At 47.4% G+C, this 26,865-nt stretch overlaps 1 protein-coding gene across 6 annotated transcripts in view; it reads right to left on the reverse strand.

Annotated features, from left to right (window-relative positions):
• Nucleotides 1-26,865, reverse strand: part of PDE4C (phosphodiesterase 4C) — a 1,504,034-nt gene that overhangs the window by 51,766 nt on the left and 1,425,403 nt on the right. For all 6 annotated transcript variants that reach the window (XM_069649259.1, XM_069649258.1, XM_069649260.1 and 3 more), the window contains 3 exons: nucleotides 16,033-16,197; nucleotides 5,793-5,892; nucleotides 4,457-4,611 (listed from right to left, as the gene is read on the reverse strand). In XM_069649259.1, the coding sequence (XP_069505360.1) occupies nucleotides 4,457-4,611; nucleotides 5,793-5,892; nucleotides 16,033-16,197 (420 nt within the window). The remainder of the gene's footprint in view (nucleotides 1-4,456; nucleotides 4,612-5,792; nucleotides 5,893-16,032; nucleotides 16,198-26,865) is intronic.

Below are 26,865 nucleotides of genomic sequence, written 5' to 3' on the forward strand. Positions count from 1 at the left end.
CAGGGAGAGGAAGGACAGATCAGCCCTGGAATGAGGCAGTAGAGGGTAGAAAGTGAGAAGAGTGGTAGGAAAGAACATCCAAAATGAAATCCAATTCAGTAATACAATTGAGAAAGGCTGTCAGCATTGACCGCATTTCACAAAGATGAGGTCAGCAACAACGTGTACAGAAGCATATTGTCTCGCTGCCCAACAGAGCGGTCATTTTGAAATGTTCAAATTGAGGTAAAGAGAATGATGGGACTTTTCAAAACAGAAGGACATTTTTAAAAGTGGGACATTTGGGAAGAATAGAGAGACAGGTCTAAGTGTCTGGTTTAACCAAAGCTAAATCTAACTTTCCATGAACTATGGGGAAAGCGTTCTTAAACTGGTTGAAGAGCTTTCCTTTTGTAAACTTGGGGCACATTTCTTTTGCATTTACAGTCGGACTACCTTATGAACTCCTAGGTTGCCTCTGGTTCTTCCTATGTTCACACTGCATACTATTGTAGGACATCACACTTCTACTTAGCTTTTACCTCCGGGCACACTACCTTCTTCAGAACTACACGGGCATTGCCTTGCAAGTATCCAAGATTCTACTGTCTTGTGCTTAACTTCAGAAGCTTTCCCTAGGGACACTTTGCATCATAAAATCCACGTTTTATGCTACATTCAAATTATATGCAAGGTTACACAATATCAGAGGGATTGATACTTTGCCATAATTTGGTAGGCAATTGAAAATGTATATTAGTCTTTTGAAGACCTAATAACAAGACCGTTATTCTATACCCATCTCTTCGGCATCCTAGGGGGTGCTCTGTTCTAACCCCACAGTATCGTCCACTAAGTTTGCCTATGTAACTTTCAGTAAACCATGTAAGCTAAGCACAAGCAAGCACTGTAGAGTTAGTGGGTTTCTCACTGGTACTTTGAGCAAGATCAAACATGAGCATGGCCTTTCAAGTAAGACTGATTGGGAGAAGGGAGTGTTGCATGCAAATGCAGAGCACACTCATTAATCAGGAGCCCCAATTTCTGAAAAATATATATTTTCCCTGCAACAATCTCTCCTGCAAATGATACAGTCGGATATATACTTAGTAAATTATGTGCAATTGTAACATACATGGTTACTTGTTCCTGGGACATCAAAACAAGGTTCACCTGTGGCTCATCACAATTTATCTACCAAGACTTCACAGGGTGCTTGTGACAGATTAAAATGTTCTTAAGCAATGGAATGCAGTTTGTCCCTTGCTTTACCCCAAGATACAGGAGCATTCTACTACGGTTATGGAGTAAGGTGACCGGCTAGTGCAGCCCAGGTTATTCTGCTTGAGGGTGTGTTCTAGGGAAGAGCCCAATACAAAATAGCATGCCTGCTTGTGAGCAATTCTCTTGGCCAAGGAAAAGCTTCTGCTTTCACTAATCTATAGTGATAAGCGGTCAGACTCATATTATGCACTGTGACGGAGGATTTCAGCAAGATGGATTAATTCTAAAGGGCGTACATCAGGGAACAAAGACATCTTAATTCCATATTCATGAAACAGCAACAAAATGATTCACTAGCTACATACAAAGTCGGCGAGAACACCATTTTTGGATTGACCCGCAGCTAACGAAGGGGAGTGGAACGTCTCATATGTTCTCTACCAAACAACTAACGAAGGGGAGTGAAACGTCTGATATGCGCTCTACCAAATCTACCTCGGAGAGGGTGCGCTAACTGCACTTTACATTTACTTCAAGGATTTTTCTAAATGGCAGCAATGGCTGTCAACCATGGTCCATCATAATGCTACCATAGTGTGATTTTTGCTCTTAATGTACCCGTTAGAGATACCGCTTCAGGATCAGTGCTTTGGTAAAGCCGTTGGTGAAATATGTATAAAACCTACCTATTTTAACATTATGTTGACTCAATTCCGGAGCTGCATCCTTATTCCCCCTTTCGTACTTCCCACTCATCGCTCATTTAGGTAAACTAATATGAATCCTGAGGGCTAGGTTTTAAATTTCGACAACTGTATCAAATATAAGGAACCAAAGGGAGTCACACCAGCAGGAGTCATAGCACGGGCAACAGTTGTCCTAATAACATCAAGAAAGAAACCTGTCGTAGCCACCTTTGGGGGTGGCTCGAGAAGATTCATCAAAAGATCATCTAGCGGCACGCCACTGACAAACGAAAAGTCAGGCTTCAAGCAAAAGGATTTATCTGATTGGCAACCTGTGAGGGAGAGTATTATATTAAAACTCAACCTCTGTGCCAATCTGAAGGAGTTTCGGCAGCGGCTTACAAAAGTCACCCAGGAGTCCCAGGGTCCCCAGACATTGGTGGACAATCATTCTCGAACTACTGCATCTACTGGAAAGAAATGGCTGGGCGAGAATGCTTCTTCTCCATCTTCATCTCTCCCGCCAGCATCATCGTTAAATCTGGCAGGTCAATCATGAGAACTTGCAAAGTTCCATACAAGTTTAACAGTGTAACCGAATTTGGCACTGGATCTGCCAGTCTGAGGGATCTTCCCTTAAGAACAGCTCAAATGTCAGCCATCGCACACCGTAAAAATAAAATGTGACTTAGTACAGAATAAGAAGAACTTAATTATTACTAATGTGGAGAGGCCATTGAGAAATGAACCCAGAGAGGAGTTAAGAACGAAAGTTCTAGCCTGTTTGCATCTGAAACTGAGAAATGGCTTATAAGATCGTACGACTTGAAATTTTGCCAGACTACAGATTGAAGAATGGTGTTCTCATAATAGAGACTATATTGTCATTGGATGCGGTAAAAGTAAGCTTCCCCATTTCTTGAGCATTAGTAAAAACTGGGTAATTACATCATCCAACTTGAGGCAAGGATATCTATATCTACCCTGTAACATCACATGTTGCCGATACATTTGTTTCTGTGGAAGTCTTCCCTTCTTTTCTCACTGCAAACAGTCATGTTGTCATGCATTTCTGTATTTTTTACCTTAGTTGTTTTTGGGCCCAAATATTGTGGATTTCATTTTTGTGTTGATTGATTGTTTTTGTTGGTTTGATGGTTATTATTGTTTGTATTTGGGCCCGCTTCCATATAGGCCTAAAGCGCAATATACATGAATAAAATAAAAGGCCTGTACCATCGTCAGAGCAGTTCACAAGTTAAGTTTGCCTCCTATATTGACTTCTTAAAGACATAACAGCAATCTGAACTGAAAGCAACTGATTGTGAGTGGAAGGAAGTGTTGGTACTAGCCCCCACACCCCAACTATCTGCTTTCTACCAAAGGTTTCCACTCAGTTTGCAGAGAGGTAGACCACAAATTCGAAACCGATTAGACTGGGACTGAATGATAGGCTGGGTGGGGTGTTGAGAAGAAAGGCTTACACTGTTTTTCATCTGCTGTCCTCTATTAAAATGGGCATGCAGCTTCTACGCTAGCGGGGGAAGATAGATTGGAGAGGTAAATATGCCGATTGTACCCAGGGAAGTCTTGTATTGGCTTAAGAAAGAGGGAGTCCCCCACTAAGGCAGGGATAACCTGGACAGTTACTGTTAGGTGTCAGTGAATGGTGGGAGAATAGGCTGTGGACATTATACACAACAGGAAGCTACAAAATGAATTTACCTCTCACACAAGTGTCTTTAGGGTCACTCAGCTATTGAATTTATGGAGCAGTCTCCCACTAGCGTTAGTGGGCTTCCAGGCTATTTGTAGTGCTCATGCCGAATGGGTGTACTTTGTTATTTATCAAACACTGCTTTGTCTGACATTTTGGCAACTTCTGGTGTATCAAGATTTTCAGAAACACTTGCGGCAGGGCTCTCCATCACATATTCCCTTCTCCCTCAACTCTCAAGATTTGACCGAAGATGAATGAAAACCCAATTCAAGACACCAAATACTGGAGCTGGTATTGGAAGGTGAAGGAGACCATCAGCCTCATTACAGGTCCGGTGGTAACCCTGCCGGTGCTACCGGCGGGTTGCTGCTGGACCCGTAATAATTTACTGGCCCCGGACTTCCCAGTGCCACCAGGCTATTAGAGGTCTGGCAGCCGTAGGGCGCAGGTATACCCTGGACGGTATCTTATAGGACTCCATGGGAGTTGGGAAACAGGAGCACCAGCACCGTCAGCAACGGTGGCGGTGCTCCTGTGACAAGTCTGCCTACCTTGACCGCTGGGACAGACAGGGTTAGGGTCAGGCACAGCGGCTCAGGCAGGCAGACCGGTATTGTGCTGCTTACCAGCACCCTTGTTTCCAGACAGGCAACATTGTAATGAGGCCCTAGGACTGAATATCAAAGACCCAGTGACGTACAACCAACACGTAAATAATACTTTAGAGAGAAGCTGCAAACATAATGAAACTATAGTTTGGAGAATGGATTTGAAATCTCAAGTTGTATCTGAGGGAAAAGATCAAACAACCCATTAATAAACAGACGTGCAAATAGTAATTCCTCACCATGTCAATGACCATCTTGCGGAGAGACTGACGCTGCTTCTTGGTCAGGTTCTGGAAGATGTCACAGTTCTCTTCTTGCAAAAGCTTAAAGCCAACAGCCAGGTGGTGATTTTCCAAGACTGAGGCATCATTGTACATGAGCGCTAACTCAGAGTCTGCAGTCAAATAAAAACGCAGGATGTTAAATTCAAAATTGAGGACTAAATTGATACACCATTGATCAAATAGAAAAAACTGGAAGATACATTCCCCCATATTATTTTAAGCAGCATTGTCATATATGAGGCAGCGTAAATCTTACTGGTTATCCGACAGGATTATCATGGAAGACTGCAGGTTTGAGATGGAAATGATGTAGACGTGTGTGGAATGTTTAATACAGGTTGTGCTAGATATGTAATAAACTAGCATTACATCATTTGCACTGCTGAATTGATCATGGTGATATTTCAAACTAGGAGCCGTTCCAAATAAAAGCTTTATGTTGATTTTAGTGATAGTCTACATATTTTCCTAGACCGAACTTGGCATATTTTTGCCCACGTGATGAGGGGATAGAAAACCAATCTAATTCTGCAATCTGGGAATGGCAGGATAATGTTCTGCGTGGAAGTAGCAGAATGTGTTTTTACTAACTTTCTTCAGTAGTTTTCAGTTCTGCGTCCGTTCAAGTTTGGGCACGAGTCACTTTTGTTTTTTTCTAGACAATACTTTGTCCCAGCCTTTGCACGGTGCTACTAAAATATCAAGATCTGGTGGAGGCCTCCATTTGTTGCTATACAATTGAGGGGAAGGGTTTCTGTGAAGAAAGACAGTGCTGGGCAAAATCTCATAGAAGAACACTTGCCGGAGCTGGAGAATATTAGGTGATGACTGGCAGACCAATGCTCTACAACATAAGGGGAAAACCAACAGAAGCAAAAGGATCTTACAATTGAGTTGCAGGCAGAATGGGAACTCCAGCACACCACTGCCCTGACCTTTCAGCAGTACGTGTTCTCACGCTAGACCCTATTGCAGAATGCTTCTTGCACTATACACGGAATCAACTGGAAACATATGCTGCCTCCAGAAGTGGCAGCACATGTGCTAGAATTAGAGGTGCACTTTTAGTTTATCAGAGACCATAAGTCTTTCCTTGATAGTGATCTCACGAGGAAACCCATTTTATCGCTCCTCCAATCGTTTCTGAATTCTGGCCATTTGTAACTGTGGATCCCAGACTGCAGCGTGACAAAATAGCAGTAAGCCTGATGCAAGAAACCAGTAGAATAAATATCCTTACAGACTGAAACAAACTTTAAACATGAAATCAAAGAAAAGTACTTGGACTCACTGGTGTTGATCAGAAATTGATTGGATACGCCTGGGTGATCGACATCATGTATTGCACTGGCAAAAATTGCAGACAGAATTTCGAGATCTGTAAAAACGGCCTTAGGGAAAGAAAAAAAAAACAAAAAAAAAAAAAGACCACCTTGTTTTATTTGTTCAGTACATTTTATTAGTATTAAAAAAAAAAGTCCATCATTTAAAACTCATGAACACATCTGGTCAATATAGAGACTGAACAAACCCCCTGAACAAATATAAGATTTGTTTTTTTGAAACTATAAACCAGAGGATTGTTCTGGCACACATTATGTATTATTTCAGGATATGATGGGTAAGCTGAAATCTACGACATGCAGCGGTGCAGCGAGCAAGGAAATGGTTGGATTGCACTGGGATTCTACATCAGTAGCTTTGCCAAGCTTCAAAATGTATCACCACAGTTACTAAGAAGAGGCAAAGTAGAAGAAATAATTGAAAAAGTCTGGCCTCACATAGCATGGCCTTACATACAAGTCTACACAGTGAGAAGCATACGGATAGTGCATTAGGCTTATGATTTTGTATTCATGTTAGTACTACTGCTTGTCCATATTTGAGCCATTTTTCAAACCAAAACCCTAGGCATGTCAGTGTCACCGACTGTCAGTGATTAGGCCTCGGCAACAATTAGTGTGGGACTGAACGATGAGAGAACGGCAGCCTCTGGAAGTGGATTTCTGATAGGGGTGACGGAATCCAACAACTCAAACTGACACCCCAGCGACAGAACGGGAACATTCAAAATCTCAAGCATTATTGGCCATTCATACGGTGCACAATACAAAAAGAACATTTGAACGGGACTTCATCAGTGATCCACATAGGATTTTCTGGGGCAATGAACATATTGGTGGCCAAATAGGTGCTTTTGCCAGGCAATGTGACCTTTTGGATGGCAAACACACCAAATATAACAAACCTAGAGTAAACGGACATGGCTTCCCACAAAAGGTCAGAATGCTGCTCAACAGTCGGGATTTGCACCAAAAGGCACTTTTGAAGACCTACGACTAAGTCATCTAGTTATTAGTAAGTCTGGAAACTGAAGACATAGCTAGGCATGGTTCCATTTTAACAATTGAAAGTATTTTTTTTAATTTAGTCGCAGTTTCACTTTGAATATTTTCTCTCCATGCTCACTTTGAATATTTTCTCTCTAGGTTTCGTTCACCTGTAATTTGGAAAATGCAATTTATATTGTTCATTTGGTGTTTTATATTTAAATTTGATTTTGTCAGCGGATACTGTGGCAACTGGACATACTACACATCTCAGAAGTAACATTTCTGGCATGTAGACACTCTCCAACTCTTTGCTAAGCCACCTCAAACAAGGTTCAAGACATTTAGTACATGATAATAACGTGCCTATACACAAGTGTTTCAAGGCGCGACGAGGCAAGGGAGGGGGAACAGAGGACAGACCGACAACGATCCTACTAGGCCAGGTGTCATTCAGATCGCTCAAGTGCATTGGAAGGGGGAAAGTGCGTGGGAAAGGGGGGAGGGGAAAGTGCAGTACATGGGATAATAGAATAAATAAGATAAAATACGGCCAGCTGGTGGCAAGTGCAAGGTAAGTGCAGGCATAAGTGCTGGTTGGGGGACTGTAGGGATACAGAAATAGTTCCCAGGTGCGGGGGTTGCCAGATCAGAAGGGTGGCAAGGTAACCAGTGCAGTTTCAGCCAGGAATTCAGCAGGGGATGAGGGGAGAGAAGGAAGGTTTTAAAGGTGCTTCCGGAACCGGAGATGGTTCTCCTCAAGTTTCAGGGAGGCCCCAGCCGAAGAAAGCTCTACCACCAACTCGTTGCTTGGCGAAGCGACTGACCCTGAGGGAGTGGAGGCGGATGAGCGAAGAGCTCGAGAGGGAAGATATTTAGGAAGAGAGAGTTGACGGTATTGAGGCCCCAGGCCCAGAAGGCCTTGTGGACAATGCAGATTGTTTTGAACTTAATCCTCCTGGAGAGAGATGATACCTGGGCTTGAGGCCAAGGACAAGTCTCGCAGTCCTGTTCTGGATGAGTTGTAGAGGGCGGAGAGTAGAGGCAGGCAGATTTAGAAATAGGCTGATGCAATAGTCCAGCCTAGAGAGAACCAGAGAGCTGGAGACAGTGAGCTTCTGGGGGAAGGAGAGGAAAGGAAGAGGAGGTGCAGCTGGTAGTGTGACTTAGACATCAGATGTGAGGAGAGAAGGAGAGTGTGGAGTTGAAGATGACCCCAAGGTTTTTAGCCTTGCCGGTCGGAGCAGGAAGCGGGCCAAGAGGGGCTGGCCAGAGATTGGCAGGAAAGGAGTGAGCGGGTGTGCCGAGGAGAATCTCAGTCTTACTGGCATTAAGGCAGAGATCATTCGCGGCACAGCAGTCCTGGATAGCAGACAGTCAGATGAGTGAAGGAGAAGAGGTGGCTGGAGGTAGCCTGAAAATGAGCCGAGTGTCATCCGCATAGCACTGGAAGATGGGGCCAAGCCCTTATCCAAGCCCGCATCTCTGCGGCATCTAACAATTCAGCTGAACTCTTTAAAATCTGCAAGGAGCTGGCCAACCCTGCTGCAGTCTCTTCCTCTCCTGTCCCCTCCCAGTCCTTCTGCACAGCACTGGCACCTCACTTCATTTCAAAAACTCAGGACATCCTGTCCTCACTTTCTCTCCCCCCCCTATTCCCTGCTCTTCCAAAGGCCCTTCTGCAGCCATCCCTCCTCCCTCCTTCTCTGCCTTTCCCATTTTTACTGCTGACGAGGTTTCCAGACAAGTCCGATCTATGAAAGTCTCGTCAAAACAGGATCATCCCCGTTTCTCCAAAACTATCAAGGACCACATAGACTCCAGGGCTCCTGCCCTGGCTGACTTCTGCAATCACTCCTTTGCCTCTGGAGTCTTCCCATCCCCCCTTAAGCACTCCCTTGTGCACCCTCTTCTTAAGAAACCCTCTGCCGACCCCTCCTGCCCGGCTAACTATCGCCCAATTGCCATCACTCCCTTCCTGGGCAAGCTCCTGGAGAAACTGGCCATCTCCCAGCTTAAGCTCCATGCTGAATCTGTTGGTAGTCTTAATGACCATCAGTCTGGCTTCAGATCTGCCAGAAGCACAGAAACTGCTCTCCTGAACATCCGTGAGGACCTGCTCTCGAACCTTGACTCTAACACTCTGTGTGTTCTCATTCTGCACAATCTCTCTTCTGCCTTTGATACTGTCAACCATGCCATCCTGCTCAACCGTCTCCGTGATAACCTGGGTATCACTGGTCAGGCCCTGGCATGGCTGACCTCTTTCGTCTCCAATCGACCCTCCCAGGTCCAAGTGGGGTCCTTCCTCTCTGACATCTATTTCTCTACCTGTGGTGTCCCCCAGGGATCTAACCTCTCTCCCTGGCTTTTCAACCAGTATCTGGCACTCCTTGCCCACCACATCGCCGCTCTCTGCCCAAACTTTCAGTGCTATGCGGATGATACACAGCTCATTTTCAGGCTACTCTCAGCCTCCTCTTCTCCTTCACTCATCTCTGACTGTCTTTCTGCTATCCATGAATGGTGTGCCGCCAACGACCTCTGCCTTAATGCCAGTAAGACTGAGATTCTACCCATCGGCACACCCATTCCCTCCTTCCATGCAGCTCTCTGGCCGGCCTCTCTTGGCCCTCTTCCTGCAAGGCAAAACACCTCAGGGCATTTTCAACTCCACACTCTCCTTCTCTCCTCACATTTCTGATGTTTCTAAGAAGTCACACTACCAGCTGCACCTCCTCAGAGGTATTCTTCCTTTCCTCTCCTTCCCCCAGAAGCTCACTGTCTCCTGAGCCCTGGTTCTCTCGAAGCTGGACTACTGCAACAGCATCTTTCTAAATCTGCCTGCCTCTACTCTCCGCCCTCTGCAACTCATTCAGAACAGGACTGCGAGACTTGTCCTTGGCCTCAAGCCCAGGGACCGTATCTCTCCAGGACTGAAATCACTACACTGGCTCCCAGTGGCTGCGAGGATTAAGTTCAAAACCCTCTGCATTGTCCACAAGGCCTTTTGGGGCCAGAATACCTTCAACTCTCTCTTCCCAAATAGATTCCTTCTCGAGCTCTTCGCTCATATGCCTCCAACTCCCTCAGGGTCAGCCGCTTCTCCAAGCAACGAGTTGGGGGGAGATCTCTCTCTGCAGCAGGGGCCTCCCTCTGGAACAGCCTTCCTGCCTCACTGAAACCTGAGGAGAACCATCTCCGGTTCCGGAAGCAACTACAAACCTTCCTCTTTGCTTATGCTTTCTCTCCCCCTCTCCCCTGCTAAATCACTGAATCTGCACTGAATCTGCAACTGGGCCACTCACCAAGCTCGGTCCATGGCCCAGCCTCTCTCCCCTGCACTGCCCCCCTGGCAACCCCTGCACTACGGGACTGTCTCTGCATCCCTACAGCCCCCCCTTCCCAGCACTTGTCTGCACTCATCTTGCACTTGCCACCAGCTGGCCCTTATTATTTATCTTGTATTTACTAACCATGTACTGCACTTTCCCCTCTCCCTTTCCCCCTTGCACTTCTCCCTTCCCCTCTACCCATGCACTTGTGCGATCTGAATGACACCTGGCCTAGTAGGATCGTTGTCTGTCTCCCCCTGCTCCCCCCTCCCTGCCTCGTCGCGCCTTGAAACACTTGTGTATAGGCGCGTTACAAATGCCATAAAATATCATTACAGAGCAGCAATGCGGTGGACAAGATGTGCCAGGTATTGGTTGAACAGCCAGGGAGAGAAGTTAGACCCATGGGGAACACCACAGGTACAGATAGAGGAGAGGAAGGACCCAAGTTGGAACTGGGAAGGTCGATCAGAGGAAAGAAGCCAGCCAAGCCAGGGCATGGCCGGTGATACCCAGGTTATCACGGAGACGGTTGAGCAGGATGGCATGGTTGACTGTGTCAAAGGCAGAGGAGAGATCAAGCAAGATGAGGACGAAGGGGGTGTTGGAATCAAGGCTGGTGTCATGATGCCTACCTCCAAGGAGCCAGGTCCGACCCAGCAACCGCAGAGGCAGGCATCATTTCCCCCAGGGAAGTGCCAGCGGGCCCAAGCTGGGGCCCTTTGGACACAGTCCTGGCGCCTTAGGCGCCAGGCTCATGTTGGACCCCTGTCCTGGCGCCTTAGGCGCCAGGCTCAAAAAGCTAGACATGTGTTCAAGTGTTTTAAGGTGCACTTACCTGATGCAGACCATGCTGCTACATCCAGGCCCTCTTGAGGCCTGAATGGAACTACTTTACCTGTGGAACTACTTTCCCCTGGGTGTGGTCGGGGAAGGATACATACCTGATCGGTGGAAGGATACATACCAGGAACTTCTTCCAAAGCTATGTAAACCACGCCCGATCAGCAACTCAAGCTTCGCGTTGTTCTTCTCCTCGCAGCTGGACGCTCACCGTGTCAGCTCCTGCATCTGGACTTCAGCCACGCCTGTCAGCATCCTGGGTCACCTGCTAAGAGAGAATTGGAAAGAAAGAAGACCTTACCTGCTAAAGCTGCATCACGGAGACTTCACACCGACGATCCTGAAAGGGAAGACATCATTTTAAAAGCATTTCGCTTCGATCGCTGCAGCGCTGCATTTCACTCTTCTTTCCTGGGCACCTCCATCTTGAGCAGCGATCATCCGGATCCGCAGCCACTTCCCAGAGCCTAGAGAGAAAAAAACAAGAACACAAGGTGAGAGAAGGAAGGGAATAGGAAAAGCTCAGTTTCCTTCTAAGACTTATCTGTTGGGTCATTCCCATTTCATTTCGGGTCCTGCCGCTTCCTGGCATTCCGGACCCCGGCCCCTATGGGGAAAAAAGACAGACATAGAATGAGCGAATGCAAAGACATTACCCGAACGCTCATCCAGAACTTACCTGTTATTTACTGGAACTGCACGTTTCACTTCGGGTCGACGCCATATCTCCGGCATTCCGAACCCCGGCCCCCAACGGGAAAAAGATATAAGTGTTAGCGCTTGCTGCAAAAAGACAATGAACATTATTATTAAGCTTGAACTTTTGAACTTGCTACAGAACTCTTACAGCGCCTTACCTGAAAAGTCAAGCTTATGTGAACTCCCATCAAACCTCAATCCAGTGAAGTAACTGGGTTTCAACGCGCCCCTGCATCAGAAGCAGGATGAGAACTCATCCTTCCAGACCCTAAGGTGAGACTTCACGGGGAATCGAGGAAGGGTATCGTGGAGGGTTGGAAGGGAGTGGGAGGCTTGAGCTTTATTCCGTCAGTAGGTAATACTCCCTTTTCACGCACAGGGGAATATTCCTGCGAGCCAGTGAGTCCATCTTCAGAGTCCTGCGCTTCACCATAGAAGAAGCATCAGCACTCGAAGCCAGTCCTGCGCCTCCGTGGGAATCAGGTGAGCGTGACAGCTGGAGAGGAGGTCTTCACTGATGTTCAGGAGAGCAGTGTCCGTGCTTCTGGCAGCTCTGAAGCCAGACTGATGATCATGAAGACAACCAACAGATTCAGTGTGGAGATTGAGCCAGGAAAGGAGGGATGGAGATAGGGCAATAATTAGCCGGGCAGGACAGGTCGGCAGAGGGTTTAAGAAGGGGGTGCACAAGGGAGTGCTTCAGGGGGGATGGGAAGACTCCAGTGGCGAAGGATGGTTATAGAAGTCGGCCACAGCAGGAGCCAGGGAGTCGATGTGGTCCTTGATAGCTTTGTAAGAACAGGAATAAACCCGTTTAGACGAGACTTTCATTGAGATCAGACTTGTTTAGAAACCTAGTCTGGGGAGAACAGGGGAAAGGTAAAGAAGGCGGGAGGAGAGGTGGCCAAAGAAGGGCCAGAGGAAGAGTAGGGAGTCGAGGGAGGAGGGGGAGAGGAAGAGAGAGGGGACAGGATGTCCTGAGTTTTAGAGATGAAATGAAAAGGCAGAGCCATGCAGAGGGCCTGGAAAAGGACAGGAGAAGTAGAGAATGCAGCAGGATTTCCCAGTTCCTTGCAGATTTTAAAGAGTTCAGCCGGGTTGTTAGATGCCGCAGAGACGCGGGCTTGGATGCGAGCTCTGTTCTTGGTGCGGACAGAGAGCCGGTATTGCCTTTGGAGCAGGCGGCAGGCAGGTCACAGGATGTACCAGAAGCACGCCATTTCCTCTCAGCCACCCTGCACTTGCGTTTGAAGGTGATGAGGTCTGAGTCGTACCAGGAGTTGCACTTGGCTTTGGACTTAAAGCAGATCCTCATGACAGGTGCAAGTACATTGAGAGTATCAGATATAGCAGAATGGAACATGGAAAGGGATGTGTCAGGGTGTGAGTCAGCCAGAGGGGAAGAGGGAGGTGAGAAAGTGGCGGCGAAAGCCTCAACTGAGACGCGCTTCATGGGTCGGATGACGGAGAACGTGGGTGGGAGTGCTGGAGTTGGCTTGGCCCGAGGGGTAGAGAGGGTGAGCTGGGAGGAGAAAGTGATAACTCTAGGAGAGAGGAGTGGTGAGAGGGATAGAAAGGGGAAGGTCTGACGAGGTCAGAACATCCAGAGTGTGCCTTGCAGAGTGAGTCGTGCCGGAGGGGAGAATAGAGAGAGAGTCGCAGAGGTCGCGAAGACCAATTATAAAGCGCACAACAAAAGATGAATCGCCCCGATTAGGGTCATCTGCAAAAACATTTTCAAAAGCTTGTTGGTGAGGTTGGAGCACCGACTGTAGCTTTGGAACATTACAGTTGGGGCACAAGGAGGGGCTATTGAAAGGGTCACCATTAGGCATGAAGTACAGTTGACTGAAACCTAAGCAGTTATAATGTGCAAGCAATCCTACTTAGCCTTCGTCAATCTAAAAGCTGCCTCAGACACTGAGCGGAAGGCTTCTGTGACTTTCTCAGAGTAAGGCCACTGTAGATCCCAGCTTGATCTATCCGATTCAAGCTATTCATGCTGGGGTGCAATAAGGGAGAGAGTTGGGTTTGAGGGGGGGAGAATAGGAAAGGTTCCAGATAGGAGTTAGGCAGGGGTTAGGTCTGGCTTTTACCTACAGTTCAGAGGAGTGTATGATGACAAAGGAAGGCTGCCCTCAGGACATGCCAGTGCTTGCATTTGAAGACTACACCGTACAGCCAAAAGGTTGATGAATACCACCAAGACCAAGGTGTTCATCTTGAGCTCCAGGTGTCCTCTTAGCCACAGGGTATCCTCTAGGAAGGGAGAGGCTCCTCAAGGTTTCAGAGTTTTAATACGTGTGGGTCTGGGGTCCTTCACATGGTCTGGGCCTTGGGTGGTAAAAAAAGTACTTTTCTCCCCAATCTGCAGACAGGAGTTTTTCGACGTTTCAACATTGGTTCTAAAACACTGAAGGCTGTGTTTTTTGCCCATTAAGCAAAAGCGGTTGCAGGTGAAAGCTATGTGATGGGTCCAATGCTGGACAGCTAAAAGTTGCGGAACTTATTTAAATTGCATCGTCTTTCCTGAAGGTACCCCCAACATCTTCATTAATGTGGTGCTAGTCCTTAGATGCATTGGAGGGCAGGTACGAGTGGAGTCACTGATATGGCTGAATATCTAGGTTCAGGCCAAACCCTCATCTTATAGGGATCATCGTACATAGAGGGCTTGGCTAAGGGCATATTCTCATGTCTTAAGCACAGGAGGGGACTATATTATATAAGGCATGCAGGATCTTTGGGAGCAAGCCAATCTCATTTGATAGGTGAGCAAGAAAGATCACCAGGTTTACAATTGTGATTTGGTGGATGTGATCCCCTTGTTAGGGCAAGAACCAACCCATGATGGCCCCTGTACTGTCTCCTCAGAATAGGGGACCTTGAATATCATGAATTTCACACATGTTGAGAATCTTGCCCATGAAAACAATCATGAGGTGGGATGGATGCACACTGGAGGAACTGGTTGTGATGGAGATCTATTGAAACAAAGCTCCATTTCTTATCCTCATGCACATTACACATCTCTGATGAACAGATTATCAGGCCCCTATTGTGGTCACGGGTGCATGGGAGCAGCGGTATTGTGGACTGAGAGCTGACTCGCAAACAGTCACATTTGCAACGGCCAACTTTAGAGAGCCTGGAAAGTAAGGGTTACAAATAAGAAAGTTAACCCTGGTGTATGAGACTGCCCTGTACTAGACGTTTTTTTGTATGGGGGTCATTTTAACAGCTTAGTGCATCATGTGATGGTAGGATACTGTGCTATTTACTGTTGGTCCCAGGAACATTTAGGAATGTATACTGTATGTAGTGTTTGTGCTTTAGATGACTAAGTGTCCAATAGATTTTACTTTTTTGCGTTAGAACTGCTATTTTGCTGAAAAATAAAATGGAGGAAGAAGTGCCCGCCAACGTTTGCAGTGCATGTGAAATTAGCAGGGTGAGATGGGGCATTACTATGCATAAAAAGTAAATCTTGAAAAATGAAAATAAATGATTCCCAGGCAGAGGGTGCTTTATTTGGTATAATCATTTTGTTGAACCCCATCCAAAAGAAACATTTACAAGGACAACTATCAGTTAAGAGTAATAAGAAGTGACATGTGCAGACTTAGATAGGTTCAGCATCAGTGTGATTGATCATATACAAACAAAACCAAGAATAACTATGTTGCAACCCAAATAAGAACCCAACCATGTTAGATGTACAACTGTGATATAATGTTCCTGGGAATAGGTTAGTGAGATCAGTAGCCTAGTATATAAAGCCTGACACCAAAATGGGAAATACTAGGTAAAGCAGAAGGCCCTTTTGGATGATGAGGTAAACTACACCGAACACTAACAACCTAGTAAGAAATTGTGCAAGATAAACACACAGCAGGACACCGACCTTGGGATGAGAGGAGGGCACTATCCGGGAACAACCCCACACAATCACCAATGGCTCCCTGGGAATTTTTTTTTACTATATTATAATGGCTACAGAGCATGTCTAAAGTTGACATTAAAGGGTACAAATGTGGACATTCCCAAAGGATGGTCTACTGGCTGGGTATCCAACATGAAAATGCAATAGAACACCCAGAAAGAAGCAACAGGAGTGAAAAGAAAAATACCATTTAAAAAGTGCATGATATCTTCCCCAGCTTCCGTGTATTGTCCCACACATGGTTGAACAGTTGTGCCCTTTAAACAATCAGATGTTGCAGCTGACAACTATGCTGTATCAAAATCTTTTGAAAGCAGTAAGTCAGCAGGGGGGGGGAGAACAAAGGGAGGGGGGGACTGGGCCACCCCAGTCAGATCTCACCTCCAGAGCTGGTGTTGACAGTAGCACATGCGTTGACTGGACCACATCCGCTGCATGGATGTTGTTGTGGTAGGCCACATCGGCATGGTAGTGGTCTTCCAGCGTCATCATGTAAGTGATGAAGGTGTCAACTGGAATTCGGAAGGTCTTCAGAAGGTCCCTTTCCTGTAAGACAGATTTACTGCTACATGACAAACTCTTGCTTTTGCAGAGGAAAACATTTGCCAGGCTTCAAAAGTAAGGGTAGAGGAGCTTGAGTAGCTAATAGATTTCCAAAATAAATTAACCTTGTTAATTACTAACACTTTCAATATGCCAAGACTCATTTCCCAAAGGTGATTTTAAGAAATGTGATGTCAACGCTCATGGTGGCAAAAACAATTTGAGATATATTTGCAAATAACAGTACAACTTCTCAAACATATCTTAATTTTGGGGCTTACTTAGCCTTCACCAAGAACTCCTTCAAAAAACCCAATTGTGCAAAGAACCAGGATCCCGGACAGGGAAATTAAGTCACCTGCCATGGATCAAATAATGTTATGATATGATCTATGGCATTTATAACACATCTATACACAAGAGTATCAAGGTGCGATGAGGCAAGGGAGGGGGAACAAAGAGGACAGACAACAATCCTACTATGCCAGGTGTCATTCAGATCGTGCAAGAGCATGGGATGGGGGAAGCGGAAAGTGCGGGGGAGGGGACAGTGCAATACATGGGAATAGAATAATAACAAAAGTAAAAAATAATGGCCAGCAGGTGGCAACTGCAAGGAAGTGCAGACGTCGGGTGTCAAGTGCTGGTAGTGGGACTGTAGGGATACAGAAACAGTCTTCGAGTGCGTGGGTTGCCGGGCAGGCAGTGCGGGCGTGTGCAACTGGTGTGGGAAGGATCTGGGCACGAGATCAGAGGGTGGCCAGGTGACCAGTGCAGTTTCAACCAGGAGGTCAGCAGGGGAGAGGAGGAGAAAAAGTAGAAGCAAAGAGAAAGGTTTTGAGATGATTACGGAACCTGAGATGGTTCTCCTCAAGTTTCAGGGTGGCAGGGAGTCTGTTCCAGAGGGAGGCCCCAGCCGCAGAAAGATCTACCACCAACTCGTTGCTTGGAGAAGCGACCGACCCGGAGGGAGTTGGAAGGGGATGAGCGAAGAGCTCGAGAAGGGAGATATTTAGGAAAAGGGAGTTGAAGATATTGAGGCCTCAGGCCCCAGAAGGCCTTGTGGACAATGCAAAGGGTTTTGAACGTAATCCTTGCAGCAACTGGGAGCCAGTGCAGAGATTTCAGTCCTGGGGAGATACGATCCCGGTTGTATACGAATTGATTGTTTTACAACTGCTCGAATGACAATTGACCTTTTCACAATTGACCGAATTGTGAAGGTCAATTTTTTCCATATATGTAGGTGGAAACCCCCCACCCAAAGCCAAACCCCCCCCAAAACCCATATATATATATATATATATATATATATATATATATATATATATATATATATATATATATATATATATATATATATATATATATATATATATATTAAAACAATGCATTACTCCATTACTTACCGTAAAAGCATTTCTGATGGTTGTATCTGCTTAGATTCAGTTAGATTCACATGCTATGCATAGTCCGACATCCAGTGGTCACTGCGGAGTATTGCATTTTGTTTTTCGTAGTCGAAAAGGGGACGTCGACAAGGCGGGTCTGTAACACTATCCCTATAGTGACGTGCAGTGTACCCACTATCCCTCACGCGTCGAGGTCCCTCCGTTTGTATTTTTTCTGCCCTGAGGGAGCCTTCTATACATGAGTGAGTACAGAAAAGATAGAGAGATGTAGAAAGATGTCCATGTTCCTTCCATCCGAGCGGGGAGGAAGGGTGGGCGCATGTGAGTCTAAGCAGATACAACAATCAGAAATGCTTTTACGGTAAGTAATGCATGGTCTTCTGATGTTTGTTAATCTGCTTAGAATCACATGCTGTGCATAGACTAGCGAGCAGTACCCGGAGTTGGAGGTGGGTTGTGAGAAGGAACAGTAGAGAAAAGAGGTCTTAATACTGCTTGTCCCAACTGGGAATCAGATCTAGAGTGAGCATCTAGACAGTAGTGTTTTGTAAAGGTGTGTACAGAACTCCAGGTTGCCGCTTTGCAAATGGACTCAAGGGGAACGTTTGCAATGAATGCTATGGATGCCCCACTGCCTTGAGTAGAGTGTGCTCTTGGCTTGAAGGGTAGTTCTCTCTTAGCAAGAGAGAAACAGAGAGTGATGCATTGAACAATCCATCCAGATATAGTGGACTTTGAGACTGCATCTCCTTCTCTTCCTGCTGCCACGGAGACAAAGAACTGATTAGTCTTTCTCAGTGGCCTAGTTCTTTCCATATAAAACATGACAGCTCTGCGCACATCGAGTGCATGCAGGCTCTTTTCTCCCAAATTGGAAGGGTTTTGAAAGAACGTTGGTAGTTCTATTGACTGGAATTTCGATATGAATTTCGGTGCAAACCTTGGGTGTGTGCGTAGAACCACCTTATCTTTGTGAACTGCTACGAATGGGTCTAGAATAGAAAGAGCCTGTAGTTCACTTACTCTCCTAATGGAGGTGATAGCCATTAGGAAAGCAGTCTTAAGAGTGAGGTCCTTAAGAGTTGCCTTGTGCATGAGTTCAAAGGGTGAGCCCATGAGCCTGGTAAATACCACATTAAGGTCCCAGCCAGGAGCTGGGTTTGCTATCGGAGGGTGTATTCTCTTTACCCCCTCCATGAAGGCTTTGATAACTGGGACTTTCCACCATGACACCTTAAGTTGGAGGTGGTGTATGCAGAAAGTGCCGCTAGATGGACTTTAATAGAATTGAACACTAGACCTGAGTTCAGTAAATGGGTCAGGTAAATGACAATTTGTGTTGGAGAGCAGTGGACTGTGTTGATGCTCTTACCTATACACCAGATGACAAATCTCTTCCACTTGCTAGAATAGCAGTGGCGAGTGTTGGGTTTTCTAGCTTCTCTGAGAATGTCCATGCATCTCTGAGGGAGTTGTAAATGGCCAAATTCTATGACCTCAGGAGCCAGGCTGCTAAGTTCATGTTCTGTGGGCATGGGTGTAGTGCCTTGCCCTTGTCCTGTGACAGCAAGTTGTACGGGCAGGGCAGTTTCACTGGTGGGGACAGGGACATCTCCATCAGGAGCGTAAACCATGGTTGGCGGGCCCACATCGGGACTATCAGTATCACGGTGACTGGTTCCTGGTGCATCTTGTGCACTATCTTGTTCAGCAGAGGAGTCGGGGGGGGAAGCGTAAACAAATTTCCCTGACCATGGTATCCAGAGACCGTTCCCCTTGGAGCGGTTCTGTGGGTATCTGGAGGCGTAATCTAGGCATTGCGAGTTCTCCAGAGTTGCGAACAGGTCTATTTCTGGGAAGCCCCATTATGTGAAGACGTCGAAGACGATGTCTTCGTGTAACCGCCATTCGTACTCTGAGGGCAGAGGGAAGTCTCTGCTGAGTTTGTCTGCTAGCAGATTGAGTTCCTCTGGTACATGTTGTGACAATAGGAACATGTGTCTGAGAGCCCACTTCCAGATGTTCTGGGACAGCTTGGACAGTCCTGGAGAGTGAGTGCCCCCTTGCTTGTTGAGCTAGTACATAGCTGTGGTGCTGTCCGTGAGGGCCATTACTGTCTTCCCTTGTAGGTGTGTCTGGAAGGCTTTTAGTGCCTTGAACCCCGCAAGTAGCTCTAATACGTTTATGTGTTTGGACGCTACGCCGGAGTCCAGACTCCGTGAGCAGTCTGATGGGATAGGTGAGCCCCCCCATCCTGTGAGGGATGCGTCTGTGGTTAGAGTGGCTTCCACTGCGGGGGTGGCGAATGGTTTCCCCATTACCAAGTTTTCTTTCGACCACCACCGTAGCGAGAGAACCAAGGCCTGCGAGACCACCACTAGATCGTCCCATTGTCCGCTGGCCTGACACCACTGGCTGTTGAGCCACTCTTGCATTGGGCGCATGCGCAGGCGCACGTGAGGTTCCAAATAAATAAATGACGCCATCATTCCTAGCAAGCGCATTGCTTTGCGTACCGTCACCTCTCGACCGGCCACATATTGAGAGATCTGAAACAGCATATTTTGGACCCTCTCGTTGGAGGGGAAGACGAGGCCGTCCTTTGTTTGAATTAGAGCCCCTAGGAATCGTTTGATTTGGCTGAGGTCTAAGCTGGACTTCTTCTCGTTGATGGAGAAGCCCAGTTGGAACAAAAGGTCTATTGTCATCTGGGTGTTTGAGAAGCATGTCTCGTAGGACTCCCCTGTTATGAGCCAATCGTCGAGGTAAGGGTATACCGGTATGAACAACCTGCGCAGGTGGGCCGCTGCCACTGCCAGTACCTTCGTGAATACCCTCGGTGCAGACGCTATGCCGAAGGGTAGCTCTCTGAACTGGTAGTGTTTGCCCTCTATCATGAACCGGAGGTATTTTCTGTGCGCTGGCAGCATCAAAATATGAAAGTATGCATCTTTCATGTCTAGTGTTGTCATGTAGTCCCCCTGAGATAGCAGGGGAATTACCTCCTGTAATGTTACCATACAAAATTTTTGTGGTTTTACAAATTTGTTCGCTGGGCGCAGATCTAGTACAGGGCGCATGGTTAGGTCCTTTTTGGGTACAAGGAAGAACACTGAATAAATACCTTCCATTACCTGAGATAGGGGCACGACCTCTATTGCTCCTTTCTGTAGCAGCGGTTCTACTTCTTGCAGGAGGATGACGAGGTGTTCTGGTGACAGGCGTCGTTCCCTTGGAGGTCTGTAGGTGGGGGACCGATTGAACTCTATACAGTACCCGTGGGCTACGGTTGACAATACCCACCGGTCTGATGTTATTCCCTCCCATGCTGAAAGGAACAATGTTATCCGGCCCCCAACCGGAGACGCATGGGAGGGGACCCGAACCTTCGGGTCATTTGGTGTTACTTGCCGGGGTGCCTCTGGGGCTGGAGCCTCGGCCTCTACCCTTGCCACAGCGTTGTCCTCTTTGGTTATACTGGTTACTGGTACCCTGATTAGAGGGCCAGTTGCCCGCAGTGTAATGCTGTTGCTGCTGCTGCTGTTGGCGTTGGCCACGAAAAAAGCACTTGTTCCCAAATCCCCGCCTGTTTGGAGGCTTTGAGATTTGGCCTAAGGTCTTTATGGTGTCGAATTCTTTCTTCGCATTTTCAGTGCATCGTCCACTGCCCTTCCAAAGAGATTTGACTCTTCTATTGGCTTATTAATGAGCGACGCCTGCGTTTCTGCCTTGAAACCGGAATTGCGAAGCCAGACGTGACGCTTCAGCAGAATTCCCTGTACCAAAGAACGGCCAGCAGTTTCTGCCGCATCAAGAGTGTTCTTAATGATGCTTTGGTTGACCAGAGCTCTTTCTGTAACTGTAGCCAATAAGCGTGTTCTTAGAGGTTCAGGGGCTTCTTCGATGTCCTGCTTAAGCTTTCCCCATTGAGCATTGGCATAGCTTGCCAACAATGTATTATTATTGGCAATCCTAATTGAAAACACTGCCGAGGCGGAAATTCTTTTGCCCAAGGCATAAAGTTTTTTCCCTTCTTTTTCTGGGGGTGCGTCGCTGGTTGACAGTGGAACCCCAGCCCTTTTCCTTGTGTTAGTAACCACTAAGGAGTCCGGGACTGAGTGACCCCTGATATATAATGGGTCTGACTGAGAGGGTGAGAACAATTTCTCGATTCTTGGATTGACCCCTCTCACCAGCGCGGGGGTGGACAGCGATGGGGTGAGTCGTCTCTTAACCGAGGTGATGATAGGAATAGTTTGACTAGTGGGAGGTTTTTCCTTAATAATCCTTTCGACGAAATCAGTATCTGGGGGGACCTCCCCAGTTTCAACTTCAAAATGTGCTGCTGCCTTCCTCAGTAGTGCATTGAAGGTGGGCTGATCGTCTACTGGAGATGGGTTCCTGACCGGTGTGGTCTGAGGAGAAGAAATGTCTATAATGTCGGGGTCTGTAGACCCTGATGGTGACTGCCAGGGCTGAGAGCCACCTTCACCTGGGTCCTCCTCGTAGCCCTCTTCACCTTCATGAAAACCTTCTTCCTCTTGTTGGTCATTATACACAAACTCATCCTCTTCCTGGAAGTGAGAATCCTGTTCAGTGAGGTCGTAAGAGTCCATGTCTTCCTGTAGGGGGTTAAAGTGCTTTGGGTATTTAGCCCTTGGCCCTTCCTGGGGTACCTCCCTTGGCCTCTTTGGTGTCCTATTTTCTGGGATGGCCATGAACCCGTCTAGCTTGTCCATACATGACTGGAACCTCTCTACAGTCCAGTAAGGTAGGCCAGAGCGGTCTGGGAGTGGAAAGAGGTTCTTCTCCTTGTTTTAGTTGCTTAGTTCTGTCCCATAGCGGCGAAGATAGCGTCCCTTCGCCCCCTGAGAAACCTTCTCGCTGGCTAGGGTCTTCTGTCGATGGTGGGAGCTGTCCCAGCCTACCCTCCGGCATCCTCAGTGTTTCTTTGGCCTTGTGAGCGGTTATCGACGTGTTACTCGCAGTCCGTCTCTGGCCGTCTTTCGAAGCTATACGTGCGAGGCTTTCGGAGAGAAGCTTCTCCGTCGAGGGATCGCTCGCCGTCGCTGTAGGCAGTGCAGAGTCTTTACTGGCGACGTACACACTCTTGCGAGGCGCGTTGCCTGAGGATTTGGGGTTAGCGCCCTTAATTACAGAAAGCCCAGTCGCGGAAGCGGTGGCGGGGAGGGCTTGCGTCCCTTACGGTCGGCGGAAGGCGCCAGTGGACCCGACGCCTCCATTGACGCTATGGCTGCCTTCGTCTTCGACGAATGCGTGCCGTGGGGTATGTGCTTATGTGTTTTCCTGTGTTCGTCCTTGTCGCTGGGGTGTTCATCCCCATAAGCAGGGCGTGAGCTGGGCTTGTCGGGCCGGACGCCGAGGAGCGGGAACGCTCCTTCGAGAGGTCTACAACCTCCGTTGCGGAGGCCGTGTAATCACTTTCCTCGTCACATTCGGCGATGGCGGCAGCTGGCGAGGAGTCAGACCTAGACATCGCATAGGCTGCCCACCTTTTGACCCTGCGGTCTTTTAAGGTTTTGGGTTTAAGTAACTTACAGGCCGCACAGCCGTCCTCTTTGTGATCAAACCGTTTGTGCTTGTCCTTCCAGGTAAATTTGCCCTTGCAGCGCGGGCAAAACCTAAAGGGCGTCCTCTCCATAGCTGAGGGTATGAAATGTGATTACGACCTCGAAAGAGAGGGAGGGGAAAAGATAAAGGCATTCTTAGAGTGAAGCAAAGAAATGCCCACACAACCCCACTCTCCCTACTGTATTAGGCCGGCAAGGCCAGGCCACGTGTTCGGCAGCGCCGAAGGATCTCCTCCGCTCGTCCCTCCGTCGAAGATCTTGCTCGGCGGAGAACAGCTTCTGCGTCGAGGGAGGGATCTATGTGTATGGTTATAAATAATAGTAAACGACCAAGGGTCGAGGAAATGATTTCGCAATGTCTATTGAAGAGCTCTGCAAAAAGGCGGGCAATAACTGGGCGGAAAAAAACAATCCGAGGGACCTCGACGCGTGAGGGATTGTGGGTACACTGCACGTCACTATAGGGATAGTGTTACAGACACGCCTTGTCGACGACCCCTTTTCGACTACGAAAAACAAAATGCAATACTCCGCAGTGATCACTGGATGTCGGACTATGCACAGCATGGGATTCTAAGCAGATTAACAAACATCAGAATATATATATATATATATATATATATATATATATATATATATATATATATATATATATATATATATATATATATATATATATATATTCGGTCAATTGTGAAAAGGTCAATTGTGACCCTTTAAATTCGGTCAATTGTTCATTCGAACAATTGTAAACGAACAATTTGGGTAATATCACGATCCCTGGGCTTGAGGCCAAGGACAAGTCTCGCAGTCCTGTTTTGGATGAGTTGCAGAGGGCGGAGAGTAGAGGCAGGCCGATTTAGAAAGAGGCTGTTGCAATAGTCCAGCCTAGAGAGAACCAGAGCTCTGGAGACGGTGAGCTTCTGGGGGAAGGAGAGGAAAGGAAGAATACCTCAGAGGAGGTGGAGTTGGTAGTGTGACTTCTTCGAGACGTCAGAGATGTGAGGAGAGAAGGAGAGAGTGGAGTCGAAGATGACCCCAAGGTCATTAGCCTCACAGGTGGGAGCAGGAGGAGGGCCAAGGGAGGCCGGCCAGAGTGTGACAGGAAAGGAGGGAGTGGGTGTGCCGATGAGGAGAATCTCAGTCTTACTGGCATGAAGGCAGAGGTCATTAGCAGCACACCACTCCTGGATAGCAGACAGTCAGTAGTGATGAGAGAAGGAGAAGAGGAGGCTGAAGATGAGCCGAGTATCCTCCGCATAGCACTGAAAGTTGGGGCAGAGAGCGGCAATGCGGTGGGCAAGAAGTGCCAGGTAGAGGTTGAAGAGCCAGGGAGAGGTTAGACCCCTGGGGGACACCACAGGTGGAGAAAAAGGTACCAGAGAGGAAGGACCCCAGTTGGACCTGGGAGGGTGGGTCAGAGAGGAAAGAGGTCAGCCAAGCCAGGGTTTGACCGGTGATACCCAAGTTATCACAGAGACGTTTGAGCAGGATGGCGTGGTTGATCGTGTCAAAAGGCAGAGGAGAGATCAAGCAAGATGAGGACCCAGGGGGTGTTAGAATCAAGGTTGGAGAGCAGGTCTTCACGGATGTTCAGGAGCGCAGTTTCCGTGCTTCTGGCAGATCTGAAGCCAGACGGATGGTCATGAAGACAACTAACAGTTTCAGGGTGGAGATTAAGCTGGGAGATGACCAGCTTTTCTAGGAGTTTGCCCAGGAAGGGAGTGATGGAGATTAGGCGATAGTTGGCTGGGCAGGAGGGGTCAGCAGCGGGGTTCTTAAGAAGAGGGTGCACAAGGGAGTGCTTCAGAGGGGGAGGGAAGACTCCAGTGGCGAAGGAGTGGTTGCAGATATCGGCCATGGCAGGAGCCAGGGAGTCGATGTGGTCCTTGATGGTTTCGGAGGAACAGTGGTGGGTCTGTTTTGACGAGATTCATAAATCGGACTTGTCTAGAAACCTCATCAGTGGAGAACAGGGGAAAGGCAGAGAAGGAGGGAGGCGAGGTGGCTGCAGAAGGGCCAGAGGAAGAGCAGGGAGTAGAGGAAGGTAGGGGGGAGGAGGAGAGTGAGGCCAGAATGTCCTGAGTTTTAGAGATGAAGTGAGAAGCCAGTGCCGTGCAGAGGGCCTGGGAAGGGACAGGAGAGGTAGAGACTGTGGCAGGATTGGCCAGTTCCTTGCAGATTTTAAAGAGTTCAGCTGAGTTGTTAGGAGCCGCAGAGGCACGGGCTTGGATAGGAGCTCTCTTCTTGGTGAGGACAGAGAGCAGGTATTGCCTTGGGAGCAGTTTGCCAGAGGATGTACATGAAGCACGCCATTTCCTCTCGGCCACCCTGCACTTGCGTTTAAGGGTGGCGAGCTCTGCATCGTACCAGGAGTTGCACTTGGCTTTGGGCTTCAGGCCGATTCTCATGACAGGGGCAAGATTATCTAGAGTATCAGATATAGCAGAGTGAAGCACGGAAAGGGCTAAGTCAGGGTGAGAGTCAGCCAAAGGAGGGGGGTGGGGTGAGAAAGTAGTGGCGAAAGCCTCAATTGACACTCGCTTCATGGCTCGGATGACGAGAAGGTGGGTGGCAATGATGGAAGTGGCTTAACCCGAGGGGTGGAGAGGGAGAGAAAGAGGGTAGTCCGATTAAGTCATTACTCTAGTGTAGACAACATATTAACTATGACTCTGCGTTGAACTTTTGCTGTGACAATCCAAAAAATAGGTCCTTTTCCAGCCGGCGATATAAAAGATCATAGTTGCAAATATGCCTTTGTGGTTTCAGAAGCCATTTTAGTATTTATAGGAATCCAAAAATGGATACCTAACTTTGCAAGAGAATTTCGGATCAGCACAGCTAATAAATAAGGACACCAGTAACTTACCTGGTACAATAGTCTGGCTGTCTTCTGGGGAGTCAGACAGATGTCTAGCCCAACCTCTACCTATGCAAGACACTGCCTCACAGTCTAGCAGGGTTGTTTCATGCTAGTATCGGGAGTATAGCTAAGCGGCAACGTGCTCACCTTGGAAGCAAGATGACACGGTGCAACACAGGTCCGATCCCCAGGTCCATGCTTAGAAACCTCTGAATATTAAGCATGTTATAAATAGCCTAGACAGGATGAAGAGTTGACAAGGTGCAGTCAGAAAAATGGGCTTGGGGGTTCGATATGTACCCATTGAGCGACTACCATCACCAGGTTCCATAATACTGGTGATACAATGCCAATGTAAATCAGCCGCTGTTAAAACAGCTAAACAGCACTATGCTTACTTCTTTAATTTGGAGTATTTAGATGGTACATGAACCCTATATACCATTTACTCTTTGAATGTGGAGTGCACTGGAAGGATTAGGATAAAACACCACAATTGTATTTGTTCTAGGCATGGCCGAATGTAAATTATCCAATATACATTGTTTAACTTCTAAAGGCACCTCCCAAACCAACCTCTTAATGTGTAGAATTAATGTTCATGCATGTGGAGTAAAATATCCAGGGAGAAACTTAAGTCATCAACCGAATAAACCAACCTTCCCACGATGGAAGGGCTGAAGAAAAAAAACATTCATGCACTCGAATAAAGAAATGTGCACTCGGCCACTAGCCACTGGCTAGCAATGATGGACTCTTGGCTTGAAAGAAATGGGGTGGTGTTTATATGTGGAGAGCTGGG

The sequence above is a fragment of the Ambystoma mexicanum genome, chromosome 1p (assembly GCF_040938575.1).
Source record: "Ambystoma mexicanum isolate Mex_15411 chromosome 1p, UKY_AmexF1_1, whole genome shotgun sequence".
Taxonomy (NCBI): Eukaryota; Metazoa; Chordata; class Amphibia; order Caudata; family Ambystomatidae; genus Ambystoma; species Ambystoma mexicanum.